The sequence below is a fragment of the Trachurus trachurus genome (assembly GCF_905171665.1).
Source record: "Trachurus trachurus genome assembly, chromosome: 20".
NCBI classification, from domain to species: Eukaryota; Metazoa; Chordata; class Actinopteri; order Carangiformes; family Carangidae; genus Trachurus; species Trachurus trachurus.
The window spans coordinates 19,703,008-19,727,586 of NC_139911.1; the positions used below are offsets into that span (position 1 = coordinate 19,703,008).

Sequence of the window (24,579 nt, forward strand, 5' to 3'; positions counted from 1 at the left end):
AAATCCTCCACTTGGTGATAAGAGTTAACGTCCTTGTCAGGATTGGGGGATAATAGGACCCAGATAACCAGGATACAAGGTTCAGTGACACAAAAGGATTTATTCTACTCACTTGTAGCATGTGGAAACACAGGAACACGGGGAGCAAGAAAACAGGTGATAAAAGCAGACGATCCGACAAAGACAAAGGGAGACACTGAGGCTAAATACACAAAGGAAGACACAGGTGGTGCAATCAAGACAGGTGTAACACATTAGGTAATCAAACAGGCGGGAAACTTAACAGGAAGACAATGGACTTCAAAATAAAACAGGAACATAACAGGAAACGGAACACACAGACCACGACACACAGAACTTCAAAATAAAACAGGAACTAAACTTAACAGGGGAACACACAGAGGACGTGACAGTCCTGAAACTATGCAGTTCCACGTGATACATGTTTCCGGTAAAAACCAAGGGGGCAGTTGTCGGTCTGAGAAGTGAAGCTCACTTCCGCGTTCAAAAAACTGCAATCCCCTCGGCTGTCGCTGGGGGCTGACTCCAGAAGGGAGCAACTCTCTATAGACCCCCATGTTAAAATAGCCGACATTACATCCTCAATAAACATGTTAAAAGCCTGGTACCATTACGTTTTTTGGTCTCAACCGATAGTTTCTACCGCACACACTCTGAGGAGGGTGAATTTTTTTAAAACCCTACCGTTTTACTGTTATTAGGTCTACAATTCTGGCCAATTAGGGCGCGGAAACGTTGAGTGACAGGTCCGGAGACCGCTGCTTCGAGGCCAGTGGGCGGGTTCTCGGCCGGCTAACCGCCGCACCTCTCCAAATATGAAAAGTAAAATCCAACATGGCGCAGTTCAAACCCCCGTAGTAGCGGCACAAAACAGACTCCCCCATACCAATGGGTAACGTCAGGGGTGCTACGTCCATTCTTTTTACAGTCTATGGTAAAAACACAAGGCTAGCTGTCTACAGTAGGCAGCCAATCGCGTTGAATATACATTAAGCAGCACCTGTGGCTGTGGGATTGTCTGCTGCTATGGAGGAATTCTCTCCCTCACCTTCACCTTCACACACACACACATCTGCAGACCTCGGTGACTAGACGGGCGGAGATAATAGCCAACAGGGAAGAAAACGATTTTTTTAAAAAGCGTTTTGGACTGACACCTCGAAATTTAAGAAATAATTTTGATTGGATGCAAAATTAGGAACGCCCTCTAATGCAGGATGAGTCATCAAATATCTGAAATCGTTTTACATGAAGAGAAAATACATCGATTTTAATATAGAAAAAAGTGGTTATATGAGCAATATCAAATTTACCCAGAACAATCCATCTACGAGTTGGAGCTATGACACGGAGGCATGTAGCTAAACACCTTGTCCCATCTACTGCTGGATGTTGTGAGCAGAGAGTGTGGTTTCCATAGTTACGCCTTAGTCAACCCATCTCTCGTGGTGACTAAACAACACACAAAGCAGAAAGTGGCAGCGGATGTTGTCAGTGTTGCTTAAAAGGTTTGGAAAAGAAGAAGAGGAAGGAGAGGCAGAGTTCATTCTTATTGTAATTAGAGGAGGAGATGACAGAAAACAAAAACTGGGAATGTGACTGACTCACTGAAATGATAAAAGCCGAGGGTTAGCAGGGATAGTAGAGAACGGACTACTGATCTTTAATAGGCCTTTTAGTGGCAGACAGTTTGACAAAATGTCAATGCACAGGTGTAATTAATAACATTAATCACAGGGCCGTGAGCAGGTACACTATCATTCAGCTTGCTAATTGTCACAGCTCACAGGGACAAAATAGAACGAGAACATGGCAGGTGTTATTAGTTACACCTGTGTGTTCCCTGTGATGACAAGTCAAATGTCTGCTGCAGAAAATGTCTAGTCACAGTCTTATTTATGTATTTATTTATTACTTATATTTTTTAAATAAAGCTTGCCTTTGATTGGCTGTCAGGTGTCTGTCAAAACAAGTTAAGTTAAGAGTTAAAGCTGCTCTAAATTAATGTCAAAGGTGCATTAAAAACAGCAAAAGTGGTGTGTCATATTTATGGGTTTGAATGGAAGAAATAGATGTTTGACAATTTTGACATCCTTGAACATTTGATTTTGTGCTTTAGTGGTGCACATTGTGGGACATTTACCTTGCTTTGCCCAGCTGGTGATTTAACCTAATAATACATATGATAACTTACGTAGTAGGTTATGATACAACCTTTGAGATGCAGATCACATTTGTAATCAAGGGAATACATTTGTTGTTTTGTGTGTGTGTTTTAAGGCTTATAGAAGATTCATTTATGTTGATGTACAGCAAAGCAAATGCAACAACTTTAAAGGGATAGTTCAACATTTTTGGCAAATTGGCCCATTGACGCTTTAGTCATAGCAGTAGGTTCATTACCTTTATTTGTCGGTGCAAGCTATTTTTAGAACGGCGGAGCAGAGCCGCGAGCTGCTCAGAGCTACGCTACAGAGGCTAATGGGATTTCTTGGTTTCCTTCATAAAAAATTTCACAAATTGTGACCTGCACATTCACCACGCTATGAGATAATAACGGATCGTTTTCGAGGTAAATACAGAGACTGCTTGCTGGAAAACTGTCCGTGAACTTCGCAATGCAATTCAGCGGTTTTTCATGTATTTACCTCTAAAACAACTCTAATACCATTCCGTTATTATCTCATAGCGTGGTGAATGTGCAGGTCACAACTTGTCTACGAGAGTGTTTTGGAGTTGTTGGATTGTGTATTTGATGAGTTTCATGAAGGAAACCAAGAAATCCCATTAGCCTCCATAGCGTAACTCTGAGCAGCTCGCTGCTCGGCTCGGCCGTTCTAACAATGGCTTGCACCGACAAATAAAGGTAACAAACCTACTGCTATGACTATAGGGATTATGGCAATGGGCCAATTTGCCAAAATGTTGAACTAACCCATTAACACTAACAAATTATGATTTAAAAACTATTTTGAATTCTTGTAAATATACAAAAAAAATGCAAGATAAAGTCATTTTTGTAAACAGGACATAAAATACCCTCATTGACATTAATTGGTGGCCAATATTTATCCAGCCCTCACTTTCTTAGACATGTGCATAAACACTCACATCTACAAATAGTGTAGGCTACCGTGTTCTCTAGGTGTACAGGAACTGGTTTACTGTACCCGGTTCCCAGCGGACACCAGGCAAGTGCACCGCTCTCTTTGCCTGTGCTTTTGTTATTAATAACTGCTGCTCCAGTCCTGCCTTGGGGCAAACTGACCTCGCTGTTTTCCACTGCACTGCTGGTTGTTTGGCTGAGAAATTACCTCTGTTTCAATTCTGTTATGTAATAAGGGTAGGAAAGACTCCATTGCAACACACGCAACAAATCAATGTAATCATTTCGTTATGAGGGAGATTTCATGAAAATGTATGTTTCAATGGCAGCTCAAGCATTAACATTTGCTTGAGTTTATATAATAAGAAAAAATAGCAATCTTTTCCTCTTTTCGCCACAATTGCCTCCTGTTTTTTTCAGCTTCCAACTCTCCAGGCAATCTTTAGCATCCCAGTCAAAGTGGACATATGGTGTATAAAATAGCTTGTAAAAAAGAGAGAAAAAAATGAGAGGAAGAAAAATGAGCAAGTGTGCTGGGTCTCAAACAGAGGTGACAACTGAATATGCAGCGCATAAGACCAGATCGTAATTTGCGAGTGGCAACAAGGAGCATGGGCAAAGGCCTCATGGTGGCCATCAAGGCCGTTGGGCATAAAGACAAGATTATCACAGGGAGCAGGAGATAGTGGTGCCCCAGGAAACAGAGTGCTCTCTCCTTTCATCCCCTATTCTTTGTGGGTCTAAAGGCCAGGCCAGGAAAAAGAGGAGCATCCCACCAGCAGGGGCTCAGGTCTTTCTGACAGGCCCGTCAGCCTGTGCTAATGTTAGCTGCAGCATTATCAAGTTGAGTAGGTAGCCTATAGATGTGTCTGGCTAATTGCTTTTAGCCTACAAAAAGATATTCATCAAAACATAGTCACGATGAAGGCCTTCGTGTGCCCTCTTTGTTACAAGTCAGTCTTTAATGTATTCAAGAATGAACGCTGAATGTCAGGTCTATACGCTGTGAGCTACATGTCTCTATTCAGGGCCAGAAAATGGACTCTGAGATTGATTAGCGCATTTAGCCTCGGCACAGCACAGGGAGCTGTGCTGAAGTCTGAATTTCAACTAAGTGCAGCACTAAAGAGACATGTAAAAAATTGTGAGGGCATATTTTTGTCATAGTTAATTTAATAGTAGGCTAAATCCATCGTTATGGCACAGTGGTGTGATAAAACACTGGATAGATTAAGACTAATACCAGTTCAAGAAGAGAATACTCAACTATTCAACTAAGAGATATTAAAAGACTACAGTGTAATAACATGACATTGATATGAACAATGTAGCTAATAATTTTGTAGTGCTTTCCATATGCATGTCCATTCATGTTAATGTTTTTCATTACAATACCTTAATTACCTGTGTGATTCAGTTATATTTTGCTTTCTTCTTACCAAGAATTTGGAATTTTCCCCTATGCAAGAATTAACTGGGTTTGGTCAGTCATCAATTTGGGGATAAGACATCTGAGTGAAGTAAGTAGCCTAGCACAAAGCTAACTGTTGAAGGTCTGGGAAATCCCAGGCAACTGCTACCACTTACTGTACATTTTTCTACATGATATTAACAGAGACAGTAGCCTATGGCATTGAAGCTGGTCTGTGGATATTTAGTTAGTCACCTCATTGCATTCTCAAGTAACCTGCCAAACACTGATAGCCTACAGAAATGAGTTAAACTGTGACTTTATAATACAACTTCCTAATCCCATGGTCTCTCTCATCATCATCCTGTGCAATGTATTTATTTATTTATATTTGTCATTAGTATTTTTTAGAGCTATCTGTAGTTAGTTGTGATTGCTTTGTTAAATATGAATCCTATATCATTCAAATAACAAGCAGAAATAAATTAAGACTTTCCAATACAAACCGACACAATGGTCACAGCCTGCTTTGGATAATTGTGAACTGCAGATTTGGGAATGAGATAAACCATTTTTTTGTCCTATCTTTTTTTATAGTAGTCAAACCTAAAGATGCTGTACACTGACAATAAAGATAATATATAGGCCTAAATCATAAAATAAAATGCATAGTTATGCTAAAAATTTCAGTGTGTATGAGTGCATTAGGCTATATGATGTTTTTTATAACATGTTGTATATTACATGGCACATATTTGCCTAAGAATATAGAAGATCCAGCATCAAGTCAAAAGGAATAAGCTCTGACATCTCCAGTTACGCTGAGTGTGTGCACATAAACCAAGAATAATGTAAAGGAGCGGTGAACATGGAAGACTGGCAGGGACTTAAACATTATCCTCCAGCTTATCCTTGTAGCCAGAAGCCCTGCACGCCCAGATGAACTTGCATGCACATATCTCCTGCCCCAGTGTCTCGACAGGAACACATTGCTGTCCTTTTAGAAGGGCACAGTTCGCGAATTATGTCATAGAGCAATCACAATGCAAGAACCGTGCAGCCCTTCCAAGGAAAATGTCCCTTATGTGATGGAAATGCATTAAGCTGACAGGACGAGCAGAAGCTAATGTGAGTCTAGCCGCTGGGCAGGATGCTGCTTGTCTACCAGCGTTTCAGTGCAACCTGGGTCATTTTATTGAGTTCTGTCGCTGGTCATCAAAGAAGACACAACGCCTGTAGCGAGGCAGCTGTCACAGAAAGTGAATAAAGACTTCTTTTTTTTTTCTTTCTTTCTATTAGCGAGTTGGCACTTTCTGTCACAGTTCTGGACTCTTGACACTCTTGTCATTAAAAGCACTATTCATTGATTTGAGCTGCTGACAAAGAAAACCTGACAGTTTTGTGGCGAATGTTAGCTGATTGATTTTTTTTTTTTTTTTTTTTTTTGACTGGAGCTGGTGACAAGTAAGTTGCATAAATAGTTCTTGATCAATTCTGAAAGCAAACTAATACAATGCTTTCATCTTTTCCAGCATAATGTCCTGAACATCAGTTGTAATAATTCATCTAACAATTACAGTAATACAACAGATATTCAGCTGTCAAACGCCTACTTTTAAAGTTTGTTCAGAATTAATTTTTGTCCTTAATTTGAAAATCATCCAACATATGAATATAAAACTGGAATGATCCCTTAAATTTAACCATCATCAAACATCTGTTAGCTTTGCCTGGTTTCTATTGAAAAGAGACGAAAACAACTCACCCACGACTGGTTTCATTTTGATGGGCGCCCTATCAGTTTGAGACCGAGTTTACTGAAGACAAGCTGAAGGAAATGGAGGAGAAAAGTGAAAGAGGGAGAGCTGCCAGGTGCTGGGGGAAATCAAGTGGTCAAGTGTGGTCACTGCCTGCCAATGACCGCTGAAACTGAATGTTTGTGCCGCCAGTCGGACTCAGACGTGTTTTGTTAATGCCTGGACGCGGAAAGTTGCTGCATAACGTAGCTATAACTGGAGGAGAGTGGGTGAGTTGTTTTTGTCTCTTTTCAATAGAAACCAGGCAAAGCTAACAGATGTTTGATGCCTCGAATTATGTGCTGGGACCCTGTTTGTACTGTTGATGACGTCTGGTGCTGTCCTGAGCATTATTTGTGGCTATGAGTGGCTTTTTGATCGCGGTTTGCGCATGGAGAAAATAGACTTGCTAAAGTTGCTACAACTAGAGAAGCTAGTGATCAGCAGACTTCATCTCTCGAGGGGGGTCTAACTCGGTGTCACGGTGCATTGGACCACAGGTTAAATTTACACCGGAATATCCCTTTAGTGGTAATTTTTAATAAAGATATGAATGAACAAAGGACAAAGTGATATCTTTATGGTACAGTATTAAGTTATAACACATTCAGGATATTCAATATCAAGGCTGCACTGTGTGCCAAATACGATACACTATGAAATACAATACAAATTACTTTAGTTGTCCCCAAATGCCCTCTGTCAAATGTTATTGAATAGCCTATCTGTTACAGTTTGAGATGACACAACAGATGATTTTGTCTACATGCAAAACATTTCAACCTGGAAAAAAGCTACAGTGCTGAGCCATCCTCTGCATAAGCACAGCTCTGTTTCTCTAGCACCAGATTACTAAAGGATAAACCTACAGTAATGATTATGCAGATTTATAATCCTTTGAGAGGCGAGTGCATTACATGAGTATAATACCGCCAGAATCACTGAGATTATTCATTGGCTCTATTATTAGGAATATGATATCACTTTAAAACTACCAGGAAGCCTGGGTAGTTTTCTGTAACGTTGACATTTACTGGCTGAGGGCTTCGTATTGACAGGTCACCGTACTGAGCAGTGGAGTCCCAGTGACGTCAGCAGTGAGCGAAGAAGCAGCTCGGGGATCTTTAACCCTTACTTGCAGGTTGCAGTCAGTGAAAACCCATCCACTGCTCCTGCTCTGAAGTCAACACACTGGCTCTTTCAGCTCCCGATCTCCACAAATCTTCCTTTTAAACGCCTTATTTTCTCCTTCTGCTCTGTTTTTCATCTCAGTTTAGCATCATATATTATCGCACTTAGCCCTGGGAATTGTGGGGTTTCCTTCCTATTTATTTCTGGATGGTGTCCATCTAAGCAGATGCTGCTGGCTCCTCCTGGAGCTCCAGGCCTCCCGCTCCATTAGACGGCTGGGCGTCCCACAGCAGTCAGGCTGTCCCGACTCTAGCTGCTTGTACAGCAAAACGGGAAGCAAAGCCAAGCATAAATGAAGAGAAGTCTGCCATCTAATTAGAACCCGTTTGGCCTTTGGAGAAATATACTCAAAAATGCATGTATTCCTTTACAGTTTTAGTGTCCTTTTTTAGATAGTTTCAATTAGTTTGCCTTGTTATTCTGCCACTGCTCGAGTTTCAGCCTCAAAGCAATTAAGGTCTTTGTTGTGAAAGATGTTTGTTCACCTAACACACACACACACACACACACACCTCCTCACATTCTTTCTCCTTTTCTTCGTGTGTTTGCTCAAACTGGCTTTTGCATTTGCGAGTGCGTCTGTGTGTGTAGGCACAGGGTTTGTGTCTGAAGTTAGAGTGATCTGCCAATTAGGACGGTATAGTATCATCCTGAAGAATGTCTCAGCCTCCACAACAATGGCATGCACACACAGTCAGATACACACTGCACACTTGAAAACAGCCAGTCCTCTGTGTGTGGTCTAAGCTGCCTCCCCTGTGCCTCAAGTGCAGCTGAAGAGACAGACAGGAGGAGAAGAGATGAAGTGCGCAAGGTGCGATTTCTTACACCTTCACAGAAACAACAGGTCGATCTATCGCAAACACATGTCCACACACTCCTGCTCTAACAAGTCACATTAGTTGTTTAACGCCTGCGTGTTCAACAAACAATAAAAGGGGAAAAAAGAGAAATAGACTGGTTTTGTGTTCATTTCCATATGCACGATGCAGAAAACCTCAAAACAAGTCACCTTGCCACACACAGCGCCGCCTGTCACACCAAACAGGAAGTGGCCGAAGCGTTAAAAGGATGGAATCAAAATGGCCCATGCAGGGTTGTTGTTCTACATCTTTCATTATTAATTCATCGCCGTATTGATTGTGTATTCATCTGGAAGGGAAACGGAGGAGAGCTGATGTCTGAGGCAGCTATATTAGCCTAATGTTTCCCCTCCTCTCCAGTTTCTTATCTGGCAGGCTGCTGGGACACAGGGAGGACGCAGGATCCGCTGCCTGCTACTTTGTTATGAGCGTCTGAAAAGTGGCCGTTAAGGAAAGAAAAACAGTACAGGGATGGTGCAAAAAGGAGGAGGTCCAACAGATGTTTTATGTGACCTTAAATTCTTCCACATACCTATGTCTTATGTGACCTTAAATGCTTCTGAGATAAGACAATGCTATTGCATAGATCGCCTTAATAACAATTTAGAATTTGTAAAAAAAAAAAAAAAAAAAATAAGAGGTAAAATTTGCAGTGGGTCAATATGCAAAAAGACTGGGTGAAACTTCAATCTTTAAAAGATAGTTTAACATATTGGGACTCTGTTTTGCCATGAGTGTGTCAATTTAAATCAATACCACTCTCATAATTGTGTTTGCTAAATAAGAAGCCACAGCCAGCTTCATGCATAGCCTAGCTGTGTCCACAAAGTCAGTCAATGTCAAAATCTACTTCTCACCATCTTAAAAGCTTGTTTGTTTAATCTGTATGAAAACCAAACCATATCAGGGACATATTGTGGTTTTAAAGGATGTTATGTCTGTTTCTTGGCCCAAAAGGGGTTAAGGTTGGACTAAGCTACTGCCACTACTGGTCAGCTTAGTTTAAGATCTGAAAACAAAGGGAAACAGCTACTCTGGCCCCTTAGAAAGGAACTCAAGCTCACGAACTGACCTTATATTTCTACAAAAACTGAATAACTCCATTTCCATTATTTGTGCTTAGTTATGCCACATATTTGCTGGAAGTAACTTTCTTTTGATCTAACTCTCAGCATGACAGCAAATAGGTGTATTCCTAAAATATTGGACTGTTCTGTTACAATTGATCCTCAATTAGTTATTTGCTCCATATTCCTTTAGCAATCTCCCGGCTCTACAAGCAATCCATAAGGCACTGCATAATTTACAGTAAGGTGATGGTAAAGTGCAATTATGTCAAGTGTCCTTATTTGATTTGGGGAGCGGGAAACTGTCCTCTGGTGTAAGGACAGTGATTCCTGAATTCTGCTCCTTTAAGCACTGTGATGTTTCTTTTAGTGCCACTGAATAGGCCACTCTCCAGGGACGTGAAACAATACAAGACGCCCATGCATGTCACACGTTCGATCTTTTGGAGGAGGGTAAAAAAAAGGAAAAAAAGAAAAAAGGACAGCGAAAACTGCTGCTTTGGTGTGAATGCTTCTCCAGCTTTCCATTAGAAAACTCTGCAGCTGCTCAACTACAAATTTGGCTTCACAAATAAACTCTAAACTGGAGTTGTGGTGTATAACAGATGAGTGCATGGGCTAATTTGCTATCAGATTGCTACACTGGGAGACTGAGAGTGTGTGAAGCGGCTCTGAGAGGCTTTAGTCTGGGATAACACCAGGTAGCTGATAGCCTGTTATAGTATAATCACTGCAGGTTTTGACTCATTTGCAATCCCTGCCTGCCTGTGAGCGACTTGAGTGTATCAATTAAAGATTCATCGGAGGCAGTACACACACACAACTAGCGATCTGGATTAAATATTCATTGGGAAGATGTTGGTCAGGATCCTATGGAGCATTAACTCTTGACTACTCCGGTGCATATCAGGGCTGCTGGCATAAACATGGCACATTACACCAGCAGGCTGCAGCAGGGGTGGCTTTAGGACATGTAAGGTTGTGTAAAACACCCAGACATCACACACACACACATTTCAGCATTTCTTCATCTGCTGATGCTGGCTGCTTCTGCTTTATCCTTAAAATTGGCTTTCTCTCATCTCAGGGAGGTTCTGACTCATCGCAGATTTTGCAGCTTGCCATGGAAGGAAAGAGAGAAAAAAAGGAAAAAGAAAGGACACACGACATTTCATGAGTAGTAAAGCATGCAGCAGAGCGAGTTTTAAAAAATGAATTAGGGCCTGTAGCCAGAGGTTTCCACCACTGCTACATCAAGTAACATCCAGGGTTATTTTTAGCATCCCCGCCGCCTTGTCAGACTGGAGGAGAGAAGAAACCCCCCCTCCCCACCCCTCCTTTAACTGGAGGATGCCAGTGGGAGGCTGCGGTATGTTTGGGGAGTAGAGAGAGGCAGGTATGATCACCTTACCAAGGGTTTATGTGTGAGGGTTGAGAAGTGGTGGTGGGTAAAACCACCTGAACTCAGCTTTGTACTATAACATGCATTTCTCACATAAATCTAAACACAAGTAATAGCATGACAGGTGTGTGTCAGGAATGTGTTATCATGGCAAGAGGGCATAATGATGTTATGTTGCAGCTGTCTTGGACTTTAGTTCATGTTCTCTCATGTTATCCATTCTATATCACTAAAACCACTGCTCAGATCTCAACCATGTGTGTACCTACCTGAATTCAGGGGCCAGGTTTTGCTTCAGGCCATAGAAAGCAGCCGATAAGGTCAAAAGCCACCGGGGAACAAAATTCCCATTTTCACACTCCAGGTACGGCGCGGACCATTTGACATGTGTCTTGTCAGGGATAAAACTCTCTCCTCTTTTTAAAGAATTGTCAACTGATGTGAAGTCTTGGCTCAGCACCCTCTTATGGAAGCCGGGCTTCTTCTTGTCTTTAACTTCGTGGTACCACTCCGTGTCTGCTGTGCGGTTGTGCAGATAGTGGTGGGCCGTGCCGGAGAGGTCTTGGAGGACTATCTCCCCACCGGCCCTGGTGGCTTGGAGAAGCACCGAGGGCCCCGCCACGGACGGATCCGCGTTAAAAGTCACAACCGCCCGGTGGATCTTGGCGTCTCCCTCCAGTATACTCCTGACTAAGGCATGGTACCACTCAATGTCTCGCCGGAGACTCTGCTCCCTGGACCTGTTGGCTTGCAGGATCATGTTGAGGAAGTTTGTGGCGTGCAGCACCGTATCCAGCACGCTGCCCATGGACTGATGCGGGGTGGCGTGTGACCTTCCCCGCAGAGAGGTGAGCTCGTACCTCCGCGAGCAGTTGGCGTGCTTTAAGGTGGTGGAGTCCCCCGTGTGTAGAAAAGCGGTGACCACCCTGGGGAGATGCTCCTCTATTTTCTGCGCCAGCTCCGCCGTCTCCCCGGGAGGATACGGAGGAGGCGCACGGAGATGCGCCAGCTGCCGACGGTGCGTCTGAGCGCCGTAAATCGCCTCCCGTGCTCTGAGATCTTCCCCATGCGCGGACCATTCCGCGTATTTATGGTTTGATCCGATCACAAATCCCACTTGCAGCAGCAACGACAGCCGGAAAACAGCCATCATCTCCCCACCAAAGAAAAGCGTCCACACAGATGTTTGCGGGGGGATTGCTGCTCGGAATTACAGTGTCGTCGGGCGGGCGTGATGTAGAAAAAAAAAAAGAAAAAAGAAAAAAAAAGAAATCTACCAAATTGCTCCGCTAAACCATCGCTTCACCACTTGTAGGATATTCTTGCGAGCTCCACGCCTCTGTTGTGGGAAATCAAACAGCAAAGAAGGGAGGAAAAACGTAAGGAACCCCCCTGTTGTCCTCGTCAAATCCCTTCTTCTTCTTTCCAGATGCCTCACAGCTTGTTGATGTTGAGTATCCGTTTGCAGCTGTTTCTCCCACCTCTCTCGCTCTCCCTCTCCCTCTCTCTGTCTCTCTCACTGTAGATAAGACTGTCTTGGCTTTGCTGTGCGGCGGACGTTCTCCTGCGTGTAGGCTACATAGACTGAATCAAACCGAGGAGGAAGGAAGGGAGGGGTAAGGGAGCAGGTTATTATTATATTTATATATCTTCTTTTTTTTCTGGAGGCAGCTTCTCACTTGGATCACAAACGCACGCCGCCCTCTTCCGACCACAACAAGCATTAAGTAAGCCTAAAAGCCACGACGAGACACATCAGGAGCCGTGCGCCCTTAAAGCCCGTCTTCTCCATCGTTTCATAGGGCTCCAGAAGCGCCATTGATCCCTCGTATGGCCGCTTCTTCTGTCAATCACGCGGAGCCTCGTTCGGGCGGAGCGGTGACGGAGCTGTCCGGTGCTGAAGCTGATGAAGCGGTGAAGGAGCTGAAACTGAAGGAGTCAACCTCGGTTGATTTATCAGAATTAAGCGCTTAATTTAGGTCAATTGATCGAAGTCTCACTTTGGTATTCAACGGTAGTTTTCCTCTATTGATTAGGCTACTGGGAAAACAAACCTTGATCAAACATGAAGGGAAAAAAAGATAGTTTGGATTTCTCTTAAAGCAGAAGTAAGCGGAATATTTGTGTCAATATAAGTCTTAAATAGTTATATCTTCCGACAGCAATCACTTATATAGAGTGTTTGGTCTGAAACACGGGTCTGTCAGTCACTCTGCTCTGCTGTAAGCCAAGGAGAAAACTTTCCTTGTATCCTACAACCTTTATCCAATGAGGAGAGAGAACGGCATAAAGGGGCGGTCCTCTCTGTGTGTGCAGCCAAGGGATGCACGTGAATGTGGTGACGTAGGGACGAGGGCGGGGACTGCTAACTCCATCGGCTGACAAGAAGTTAGCCAAAATGACCGGATCACTTACTTCTGCTTTAAAGTCTGTAGGACCAATAATAATTTTCTTAAGTAAAGCAAATCCTACTCTTATACTTTTCTCAAACACCCTGCTCAACTTGGTCTGGAGCTGTTTTACATGAGGAAATAAATCAAAGAGTGAAAATCAAAGAAATTGGGTGGGGTTGCCTCTTCGCTGCTTATATAACAGAAAGATATAAGGGGTTAAGGCGTAGGTTATACACTACACAGTAAAGGCTTCATCAGCACCCCAAGTCCTTTTGTTTTCTGTTTGCGGTTGTTTTTCATGTGTTAGATCTGTAGACTGAAGATCTGGCTTCAAAGCTTAAGTATCTCTCTGATTCATCAGCAGTGTGTGGGTGTCAGTTTGATTACAATTGATTGACAGTGACCAAACAACATACTAACAATAATCAGGTTCTGAATCAGCTCTTGCTAAATGGTGGTTAGTGCACAAAGATATATGATGTCACAGTTTTCTCCAACTAAGCTCAGTGGAAAAAGAAACAAAACATAATTTATGTGGGGAAGGGAAGGGGAAATAATCTTCCAGTGCCTGTTTAATACAGTAATGTGGTTCAACCTTGGGGGAACATTCTTCCCTCTTTGAATATTGCAGCATCCCTTGGCATAAAGCAGGATCTATCAACGAAATGGATTTCTGAGAGCGATGAGGAACAAACGTCTTGAATTCAACCCCGATCCAACACCTTTTTAGATGAAGTGGGATGTCAGGCCTTATCCACCATCAACTTTGGCCGACCTCACTAACACTCTTGTGGCAGAATGGGGGCAAATTCCTGCAGTGTCCAAAATGTAGTTGAAAGACACCAGAGGAGTGGATTAATGTTTGGGTGTCAGACACTTTGTCTGGACGTTCAGACACTTTTAGCCATTTGGTGTTTGTACAAGGTTAAGTTCATGTTCTGTTTTGCCAAATACTGTGGTAACAAAATCCTACAAATACAAACTACAACATATTTAATTATGAGTGATAATTAAGGATGTGTGATGTGCTCTAGATGAGCAGTTTTACGTAAAACAACCACTTCTGCAAACCAACCTGGCATAATGGAAACCTAATCTATTTTTCTTCTTTGTCGCACACCTCTCTCGTTCTTGTTAGTTCAAACTCTTGGGTTGTTCTCTTTCTTTCTCCATCCCTCCCTCTCTCTCTCTCCTGGGTGTAGGGGCATGTCACGTCACGCTTTGTGGGCTTGAGGCATCTCGTCCTGGAAGGAGGGTGAGGGAAGACAGGCGTGACGAAGGGTGACAGAGCTGGGAGTTGGCCTGCGTGCTGCACAGGCCGCCGGCGGATGCTAAGAAGTTGGAACTTGAAGACCTCCTGGATTTCTTGACCCAACCTACGCACAGTACAAACAGCTGCAACAGATGCTGCTGTCTCGCCTATTATATTAACACCTTGATATCTGCTAGCAAACAACCCTGAGTCAAGAAACCCAACACTTGCTCTACTTTGCACCACTGTGAAGAAAATAATTGGGAAAACTCTGAAATTGACACTTTCCCTTCTGTCTGTGTCTGATGGCATTCAAAAGTGATATTAGTGATATTATATTAGTACTTATGGTGGTTAAAGCAGAAGTGAGTGATATATTTGTGTTAATATAAGTCTTAAATAGTTATATCTTCCGACAGCAATCACTTACATAGAGTGTTTGGACTGAAACACGGGTCTCTCAGTCCCTCTGCTCTGCTCTGAGCCGAAGAGAAAACATTTATCGTATCCTACAGTTTTTATCCAATGAGGAGAGAGAACGGCATGCAGGGCTGTGTGTGCAGCCAAGGAACGCCGTGAATGTGGTGACGTAGCGACGAGGACTGTTATGGTGCGTTCAAGGAAACTCGTATTTTTCCGACCGTGAAGTGGTACCAGTTCGATCTGGTACGAGTTCACCGGTCGGAAGTTACGAGTGGCCGTTATAGTGACTTTCACCGGTAAAACAGGTCGGAAAAACACGAGTGGGTTGCCTGGAACGCTACAAAGTCGTAAGTTGTGACTTGAAGCTGTAATTTACGATTTCAAAAGCCTGCCTGGAACGCAGCATTAGCGAAAACGACCGGATCACTCACTTCTGCTTTAAACCGTGGGCTGCATTTACACGATGTAGCCCACAGTGTTTGTGAAACAAAAAGTGTCTGCTTTTTGGTCTGCATGTACATCACTAGATATCAGAAACATTAAAGTCATATATGTGCATGATTATTTAGAATCTGAGGTTTTGAACAATTTGTGAATTTAAATGGCTCATTCCATTGCTATTTTGCCAATCTACCACATTTATCATGTGGCCTACCTGTTGGCGGTGAGCATGTGTAAAGTTGTAGATGAAAGAATCCTGTTTTGTCCATATTAGTGCAAGAAAACCATAGACTGTAAAAAGAATGGACGTAGCGTACGTGACGTCACCCATTGGTTTTGGGGAGTCGTTTTTGTGACTCAAATATGGCGGCCTGGACAGCGCCATGTTGGATTGGCCGGCCGAGAACCGCCGAGAACCCGCCCACTGGCCTCGAAGCAGCCTGTCTCCGGAGCTGCTCGGACCTGTCACTCAACGTTTCCGCGCCCTAATTGGCCAGAGTTTTAACCTAATAACAGTAAAACGGTAGAGTTAAAAAAAAATTCACCCCCCTCAGAGTGTGTGCGGGGGTAGAAACTATCGATTGAGAAAAAAAAACGTTCTGACACCAGGCTTTTAACATGTTTACTGAGGATGTAAAATTGGCGATTTTAACATGGGGGTCTATGGGGAATGCTCCCTTCTGACACCAGCCCCCAGAGGAATCCGGGGGGATTGCAGTTTTTTGAACGCGGATGTGAGCTTCACTTCTCAGACCCACAACTGCCCCCTTGAAGAAAACTGATGATCATTCCAGCCAGAATGACTCAAGAGAACAAAAATGAAACCCCTGTGAAATCCTAAAAAATCAGTAAGACAGAATGATGATGATGATGATGATGATGATGATGATGATGATGATGATGGCGGTGGCGGTGGTGGTGATGAAGGTAGACCTAACACCTTCTTTTGAGGTGTAAACCATCTGCAGGGACAGTGGGTTCTCATGTTAATAAGCTGCCAGTTGAAGACTGTGAATATGTGATTATGACCAGTTCCTCAAATCGAGAAATTGTGATGCAGATTAGGCTATAACAGTTTGAAAATATCTAAGGAACTATAGTTTATTGTCCCGTGCCACAAGTATATAAAAGTTTTGATCAGGGATTATTGTGGTTCATGTGATCTGTACTGAATTCCAACTGGTTCTCAACCGAGTCCCATGTGAGCTATTGGAGTTTGACTAGTGCAGCCACTCGCTTTGTTAGCTGTTTACCTACGAATCTTGCAGAGAGGCAATAGGTTCAGCCATATACTGTAAGAAATTATGAAAGGTCCTCTGAGCATTGCAGGAGACTAACGGTGAACAAGTGTTGGAGAAACAAGGTAGGCTAGATGATTTGCCTACTTGGGCTGGGGAAGAGGAAGAAAAGAATGAAAGAAAAGGGGGGAAAACAAAAGAATGATTTTCACCTTGGGAGATAGGCTAAAGGAATGAAGATTAATGCTGCAATAGGGGTGAATAAACAGCTGCTAATGTTAATGCTAACAGAATGTGTTTTAGTAGGCTAATTGTGAATTTAAAGGCAAGAGGAACAACTGAATTCCATAATTTAACTGGACTTGGTTAGAGACTGGCTCTATAGGACGGTACTATGGAGCTGTTTTAAACTTCTGATCATGTCAGTTTCATAGGCCTGTAGATTTAACAAGAGCACACAAAGGAGTCACGTAATTCAGTATAAATCAGACAACTATAGTCAACAGTTCCACTGAAGTGTAAGTTTATTGAGATATCCAACAACAAATACACATCAATATTTCAAAAAACAACTATCTACAATCCTAATCTCCATGCATTAGGCCTGTCAATTAAAACAAGACTGTCACAACGAAATTCACATTATGTGATACACCTTCGTATAAAAAAAAAAGCACAAGTATGTTTGACCAAGGGTTTCATTTGATTTGATAAGTTATTCGGTATTATATTCAGATGTTTATGTTCATATCTTCCTATAGCCTACTTGACAATCACTTTCAAACCAAAGGTAATTTTGGGTGAATTTTGGAATCTAACATTTCCTACTTAAATCCCCCACTACTAAAACATTTTTGTTATAGTTTGCTAATTTTCAAACTGTTGTCTTCGCTTTCTTTGTCTTGCTTTTTATCTGAGCACCAGGAAGTTGATGTCAACATTACCGGGATGAAAACTAGACCGTGAATCATCCCAATAAACATGACAAGAAAGAAGAGCTTAAAGAACGTTCTGAAGGTGTGAAAATCGGACCCGGCCAGCACCGACACCCCTAAAATGGTGGACACGGCGCCTTGTAGTATGGGGTAGCCTAGATTGGAGAGAGCATCCACAGCCTTGTCATCAGCACTCTGTTTGTTACTTGAGACGAAGGCGTAGGACATGTGAGCGGAGAAATCTACGGTGAAGCCGATGCAGACGGTAAAAATGATCATGGATATGGAGTCGAGACTGACATCCCACAGCGCCATAAAACCAGTTACCCCTGCAGTCACTGAACCAATCGAACCAGTCACCCACAATGAGCAGATGGGGTTGGGAATCAGCAGGAGAGAGACGACCAGCATCACAGCTGTGATCACACCAACATTTTTGATCGTGCTAGTCACTACTACATCATACTGGTCCATGAAGATGAAATCTCGGTTATAGACTGATAAAGATGCTACGCTGCATCCCTTTGCGGTGGCTCTGAGACCATTAAGCATTTTGATTTCCTTTGCAGCACTTGCAATTTTAACCGTCTGGATGAAGAACCGGGATGCATAGATGGCATCTCCTGTTTTGTTCACATCCTGCTTTAAAAAAGGAAATAAATCAAAAAAGTCAGATAGATTTCTCAGAAAAACATCTTTGTCATCAAGGTTCAAATGTTTTTCCTGTCCATATGATAAATAAGAGTCCAGCCAGGATGTGTACACATCTTCATCTACAAACTCGAGCTGTTTGAAGTCCTGTAGACATCTCTGGAGTTGGTGCCTCTTGGTCTTATCCCAGTATGGGAATTCCTCATTTACAATAACCATCACAGATGGACCAAAATCAGAAAAATGCTGTCTATCCTTCTGATTGAATCTTTCAACGTGAGAGTCATCAGCTGCCAGATCATTAAGCTCAATCCCCTGCTGCACTTGGAAACATCCATAAATACTCAAAGCTAAATATACCAAATAAAGGAAGATTACAGCTCCCTTGACCAAAGGTTTGATCAAAAACGGTCCATAGTGATCCTTGAAGAAATTACTCACTGGTTGTTTTTTTTCTGCTCCAGTCTTCTTATCATAGTCACCTCCCACGCAGCAGATGTTATACATCGCTGTATGCTGATCAGAATTGTCTGATGGTATTTTCAAGCAGGTCAGCCAGTGCCTGTTGCTGGCTTCTCGCCTCCCGTTCAGAGCCAGGAAGGCTCCGAAGAAGGTGATTGTGTAGACGTAACAGAATACAATGGAGGCGCTGGTGTACTGGCAGAACGACTGGACTGATGGGAAGTCGGACTTGATACCTATGCTGAACTTGAGGAAATCGGTCAAGGCTGTGATGGTGATGGACATGACAGCTTCTTTGTAAGTGTGAGCCAACCGCTTCGGCACTGGGTCGTTGACATGGGTGTGCTGCCAGTCGGACACCAAGATGAACATGTTGTTGAGGCCAATTCCTGGAAAGATGTAGTGGCAGAAATAAAAGTTAGTAATTACCTATTTAAAGTTATAATATAGGCCTACAAGATCATTTGGGTATGTTTTACATTTAAAGTATGTGATAGGTGTTGCATCCAATCCACAACCTAAAATGACAGTACTGTATGAAACAAGTCAAGGCCAGGCCTGGTTTTGCTCACCAAGTATTAGGAAAGGAGAGTTTGCAACTGTGATAACAAATGGGGCTCCGATGTAAAGCAACAAGCCGAAGGAGGAGAGAATAGCCAGCCCAGCAGAGAAGACGCCAAAGACAGCCACCCACACCTTGTTCCTCACATTGTCCAATCTGTCAAGGAAGTAAAGACAGGGTGGTTTTTGAACACACTGCTGCAGCATGCACTTAGATACACATAATAAAACTAATAATATACAGTCAGCATTACTCAACCTAATTGCCGGTATGTACTTATAAACCATAAAAAAGTTGGAAGATTAACTATTGCTTTTATAGAAGTCACTGAGGGCGCACAGTAGATGTTAAAACTCACACAGAGCCAAACAATCAACATCTGAAATTTATTGTTAGTCACACCTCAGTCTCTCTGTGTTTGCCAACACTGGCAAATATTATGTCATGTGAAACTGCAGCATCACTCCTGTGTAAACTGCTCAGAGCAAAGGTGCATTTTTCTTTGTCAGATTTTTTTTAAATCTGCCTTTTATTCTTTAAACAGCCCATTATTCAATTTTTAATTTACAATGATAAAAACAAGACTTCTGGGAATAAAACAGTAGAAAAACCTGTAATCTAATTTAACAAAGAAATAAAAACGACCCCGCTTTTGTGAAACTTAATGTTGTTTCTGTACAACCCTATGGTTTATGATACATTCACTAGCTGTTTATGAAATACATCACATAACTATGAAGATATATAGCTTTAATATTGAAATTATACAAAAGTCGATTTTCAATTATAACAAATAATTCCTAAATAGAAATATTTGTGTTGATGATCAAATTGTTAAATCACTATGTGACCTATGTGGCTTTCCTGTGTCAGTCACATTGATAAACAATGGCTTTGTGTGGCCCAGACTTGGCCTGCAGTCAAGAAATCACTCACTGTCTGACACTGATCACTTCTTACCTGAGGCAGGATAACACCGAGAAGGTGATGGCGCAGGCATAAGTGATGAGGAATAAAGGGAAGCCATCTGTGGTGTGACTGTCAATCTCTTCCTGCTTGGATTTGGAGGTGTAGTAAGACACCTGCAATAAGAGAGAGGCCAACGTGAGCACTTGAGTCAGAGGGCAGTGTTTACACATTGATGTCATGATGACCGCAATAAAAGCAGCGTGACAGCACAGCTTGGATTTGAGGACAAAGCCATGTGCCCAGCGACATTATCTCAAAGGGAGGTGTAAAAATCCAGTGGGAGTAGGAAGGCGGTAACTCTTATGTTTAGAAAATGCATTTGTATCATTTTGTTACACTTCTAATTTTACAAACTATTCTACAACTGTCCATTTTGTGGTGTAAATATCATCATTGTCTTACCAATGTATTCCTTACAGCATCTGCTGATTTACTCCAGCTCCCCTCAAGACTTTAAAATACCTGAACATATTGTGTTTGGATAGGGGAGTGTGTGTTGGCTGAACAGAAACCTCTCAGGTGGATAAAACCCACCACTCCCAGAAGATATAAACTAGGTCAATTATATGGTACTGGTTAAATCACGCAGAAATGCAGAAAGCAGACATAGCAAACACAGGTACAGTAGATTAGAATAGAGCATGATGATTCAGTCAAAACTGCTACTGTATCCAATGGACATTTTAGGGAAGTGATATTTTTCAGTGCTGACTGCAAACAATAAAAAACAAAAACCAGGCTAAGCTGCCAAAGTAGCACATTAAAGCATTAAATTATCAGCAGCTCTGTCATGTTTTGACAATAAAGAACCAAAGTCCCATCTATTTTATTTGGTCTAACCCATAACCTAACCTAAAATAAGAAACTTAGATATTTAACTGCATCTAAATAATCATTGTTAGTTCAAATAAGGAGCTGTTCAAATCTACAGTAGTAGATGTACTTTTAGCTTAGACAGAAATCTCTCCGCTTTGAAGAAAACCAGATAAAGAAATCTATGAGGATAAATGGTATATTAGTTGCAGTGTGATACATACATTGATGTATTTGTTCCGTTCCATCTGATCTGACATGAGAGCTTTAAATGCTTTCAGCCATGATTTGGAGTCTTCATTGTCCTGATTCTTCAAGTAGTAGAAGAGTTTTAAAGCCTGAGCACTTATGACTGAGCTGTTAGCACCTGTGACGACACCACCAAGCACAGATGCCAAACAGACCGTACGGGATCTGTGTTTATATACAGGGTAGGTGAGGCTGGCTTGATAGGTTTCATTTAAGCCAGAAATTTCCTGGATGATGTTTGGGACACATTCTCCATTGGTTTTTGCACACAAGTTATTGAATCCCTGTCTCCCGTCATCCACAGTGATATTAAGGATCTTATTGTTGAGGTTGATGATGTCTTCCAAGGCAGGGTAGGATAGTACACTGGACTTGCTGGTTGTGGCAATTACGGATGCAAAGCATCCCTTGTCCGACAGCCTCTCTTCAGAAAACATGGAATCATCATATGGGAAATTTTCCCTGACAAAAGCTCTTGCTGCCTTCGCGGGTCCTTTGCTGGGTGTGAACTGCCGTTCAAGATCATTGTCCTCCCTGTCTTTGAGAAAAAAGAAGCCGCCACTGAGTGCTGCTGAGAGGAGAACAGGAATTACAAAAAAATAAAAAGGGCAGGAGCCAACAAGTGATCCCAGTTTTTCAAATAGGCCTGACAGAGGCCTTGCGATGCAGTCAGTCCGTCTACAACCCATCCTGAGGCATGTGGGATAGACAGTACAGGAGTGGAGGAGTGGATGCATCCTTTTAAAGGCTATGCAGATTACCTCACTCGCCACTTACATTTTTTTCAGAAAGGTAGGAGGGTGCAATTACAAGTCTTCTGGGTAATGAGGGCTCCTTAATTACCCCTATAAGAAAACAATATGCAGAAGCCGCCCTATTTGGTGTTAGAGCCGGTCGCGTGTTTATCAGTGGCTGTAAAATGATAAGACACTTGAGATAAGTCAAATTGTATACGGTAATTCAAACTCCAGATTTCCAGAGAAGAAAAAACGTGTCTTTGCTATAGTTTACGGGAAATCACTGACATGCCACTGTCACATTTTATGACTTTACGATACGAGCATTCACAGGTGTGTCCTAACTAAGTAACTATGTAACTACACAAGTTTGTTGTTTGGTCAAGTTTATTATTTGATGTTTTAAAAACACACCTGCAAAAGCAAGATTACAGTGTTTATCACTTCAAGGTGTAGCTAGATACTGTCCTGGTGACTAATATGTCCAATAACACAAAACTTATTTCAGTTGTAGGCAGCTCTAATATATATAGCATTAGCATAATCTTTGTAGCACCGCATGTTGTATTAAAATAACTTATCTCAACTTAGCCAGCAGCATTAAACACAACCACAATTTAATTTTTAACCAGTCCACAGACCTAACCTTAGCCTATTTAGCTAGCCACAGCTGATGAAATCTGGTAGCAGCAGTTGTGTTTCTGTCCAGTTTCCAGATAATAATGAGTGTTGTGGTACTACCGGTCTTGAGACCACATTTTCAAGGTCTTGGTCTTGTCTCGGAATCGACTACATTTTCACTCGGTCTTGTCTCAGTCTCTTGGAGCCGGACTTGGAATTTTTACTCAAGTCAAGACCACAGGCAGTGACATCTTTTTTTTCCGCAAATATCTCTCTGTCACTCGCTCACTTTGGTTTATGTAATGTAATTCAATATCTTTAAGATAATTACAATTGTTCTACAAAAATGTATGCTTGTGTAACCACCAAGGGGGAAGTTGTGGGTTCTGCAAGTGAATACCACTTCCGCATTAAAAAACTGCAGTTCCCCAGCGGCCTCTGGGGGCTGGGACCGGAAGTGAGCAACTCTCCATTGACCGCCATGTTAAAATAGCCGACTTTACAGCTTCAAAAAACATATTTACAGCCCGGTACATTTTAATTTTTTGGTCTCTACCGATAGTTTCCACCTCTGTGAACACTGTGGGGGGGGGGGGGGGGGGGGGGGGGGTTTGTACCACAACCATTTTAGTGTTGTTTAGGCTTCATAAATGGGGGGGTGGTTACGTTGAGTGACAGGTTCGCAGACAGTTACCGCGGCCGTTAATTGGTTGCTTTCTAGTTCAGTGGGTGGCTTCTTGGCTGGCAAACTGCCACACCTCTCCAAATGGAAAGTAGACTCCCACTAAAATCCAAGATGGCGCATAGTTCAAATGCCCGTAGTACAAGCACAAAACAGACTCCCCCAAACCAATGGGCGTCACGGGTGCTACGTCTATTCTTTTTACAGTCTATGGTAACTAACCACATGAAAAGCCTTGTTGCGGCAATGTCAAAAGCGGGAGACTTTGCAGGTTCTGTGCTGTGTAATTCTGTTCAATTCAAACTTTGTTTCAATTAAATATGGTATTTTTATATTGTGGTGGAAATTTGCTGACATTAGTATTCACCTTGTAATAAGTAGTAACGTAGTCTTTGTAGAGGTTGTAGTCAAACCTTGTAGCAATCCTATTAACTCCATTAGTGGAGTCATTTGTGTACTGACTACAATAAACCTGGGGCCAGAGGAAGAACACCATGACCCACGTACAACCTTGTTTACTGTACGAACTGATCTAGGTTGTAAATTCCTAATAAACAACAACTGAGGTGGACATTGTTGAGTAACACATCTGTTGAATTGTTTTATTGTCTAGGAAAACTAGAAGTGCTTGTAGTAATGAAGTAACCAGAGTCATAAAGTGGGGTATAAAAAGGGACTGCAATCTCTATTCTGGGGGTACTACTCTGACCTGCTACCTGCTGTGTAGCTCTGTGTTCTGTTCCCTTCTCTATAGAGAATAAACCTGGGTGCAAGCTACCTCTCCAGTGTTTTTCTTCGACTCTCCACTAGCAGAACCAAAATTTCCACGACAATATGAAATTATGTAATTTTTTTTAGCTGAGGAATAATGTAAACATAAAGCCATATGATTATTAATTATTATTGAGTACCTACTGATACTGAATATAGCAATGATCTTGAAAATCATCTCACATTGGTTTGGTCTTGGTCTTGGTCTCACCCCCCTTGGTCTTGGTCTCGTCCCTCCTTGGTCTTGGTCTTGACTCAATCTCGGGTGAGGTGGTCTTGACTAAAACACAAATAATGAGTACAGGATAGCTCATTTTTCACTGAAATAAAAGCGTCACATCTACAATCATGGCCACTGTAAAATCTATATGTAGGATGTAGGACAGAAAGCTTGTCAGGTGTGGGGACAGCAAGGGGTCTGAGTGAACAGTCAATTATAAGGACATCTTGGGAAATCAGCGACAGTCAGCCTCAGTGCATCAACCCTGCCCTCAACTTGTAGCACTTTAACCTTGAGTTCCAC

The 24,579-nt window shown here is 42.3% G+C and overlaps 2 protein-coding genes across 2 annotated transcripts in view; both read right to left on the bottom strand.

Moving 5' to 3' along the window:
• Positions 1-12,007, bottom strand: part of gpr158a (G protein-coupled receptor 158a) — a gene marked incomplete at both ends in the record, with an annotated part of 77,888 nt that extends 65,881 nt beyond the window's left edge. Inside the window, one exon of the mRNA XM_083995339.1 lies at positions 11,127-12,007. Within this exon, the coding sequence (XP_083851465.1) occupies positions 11,127-12,007 (881 nt within the window). The remainder of the gene's footprint in view (positions 1-11,126) is intronic.
• Positions 12,008-17,461: 5,454 nt separating this feature from the next.
• Positions 17,462-21,934, bottom strand: LOC311003527 (patched domain-containing protein 3-like; the record flags this gene model as incomplete). The annotated part of the gene is made up of 4 exons (XM_083995294.1): positions 17,462-19,041; positions 19,225-19,370; positions 20,175-20,296; positions 21,221-21,934. 4 exons carry the CDS (start codon positions 21,932-21,934, stop codon positions 17,462-17,464), a joined length of 2,562 nt encoding a protein of 853 aa, XP_083851420.1.
• Positions 21,935-24,579: the final 2,645 nt, after the last annotated feature.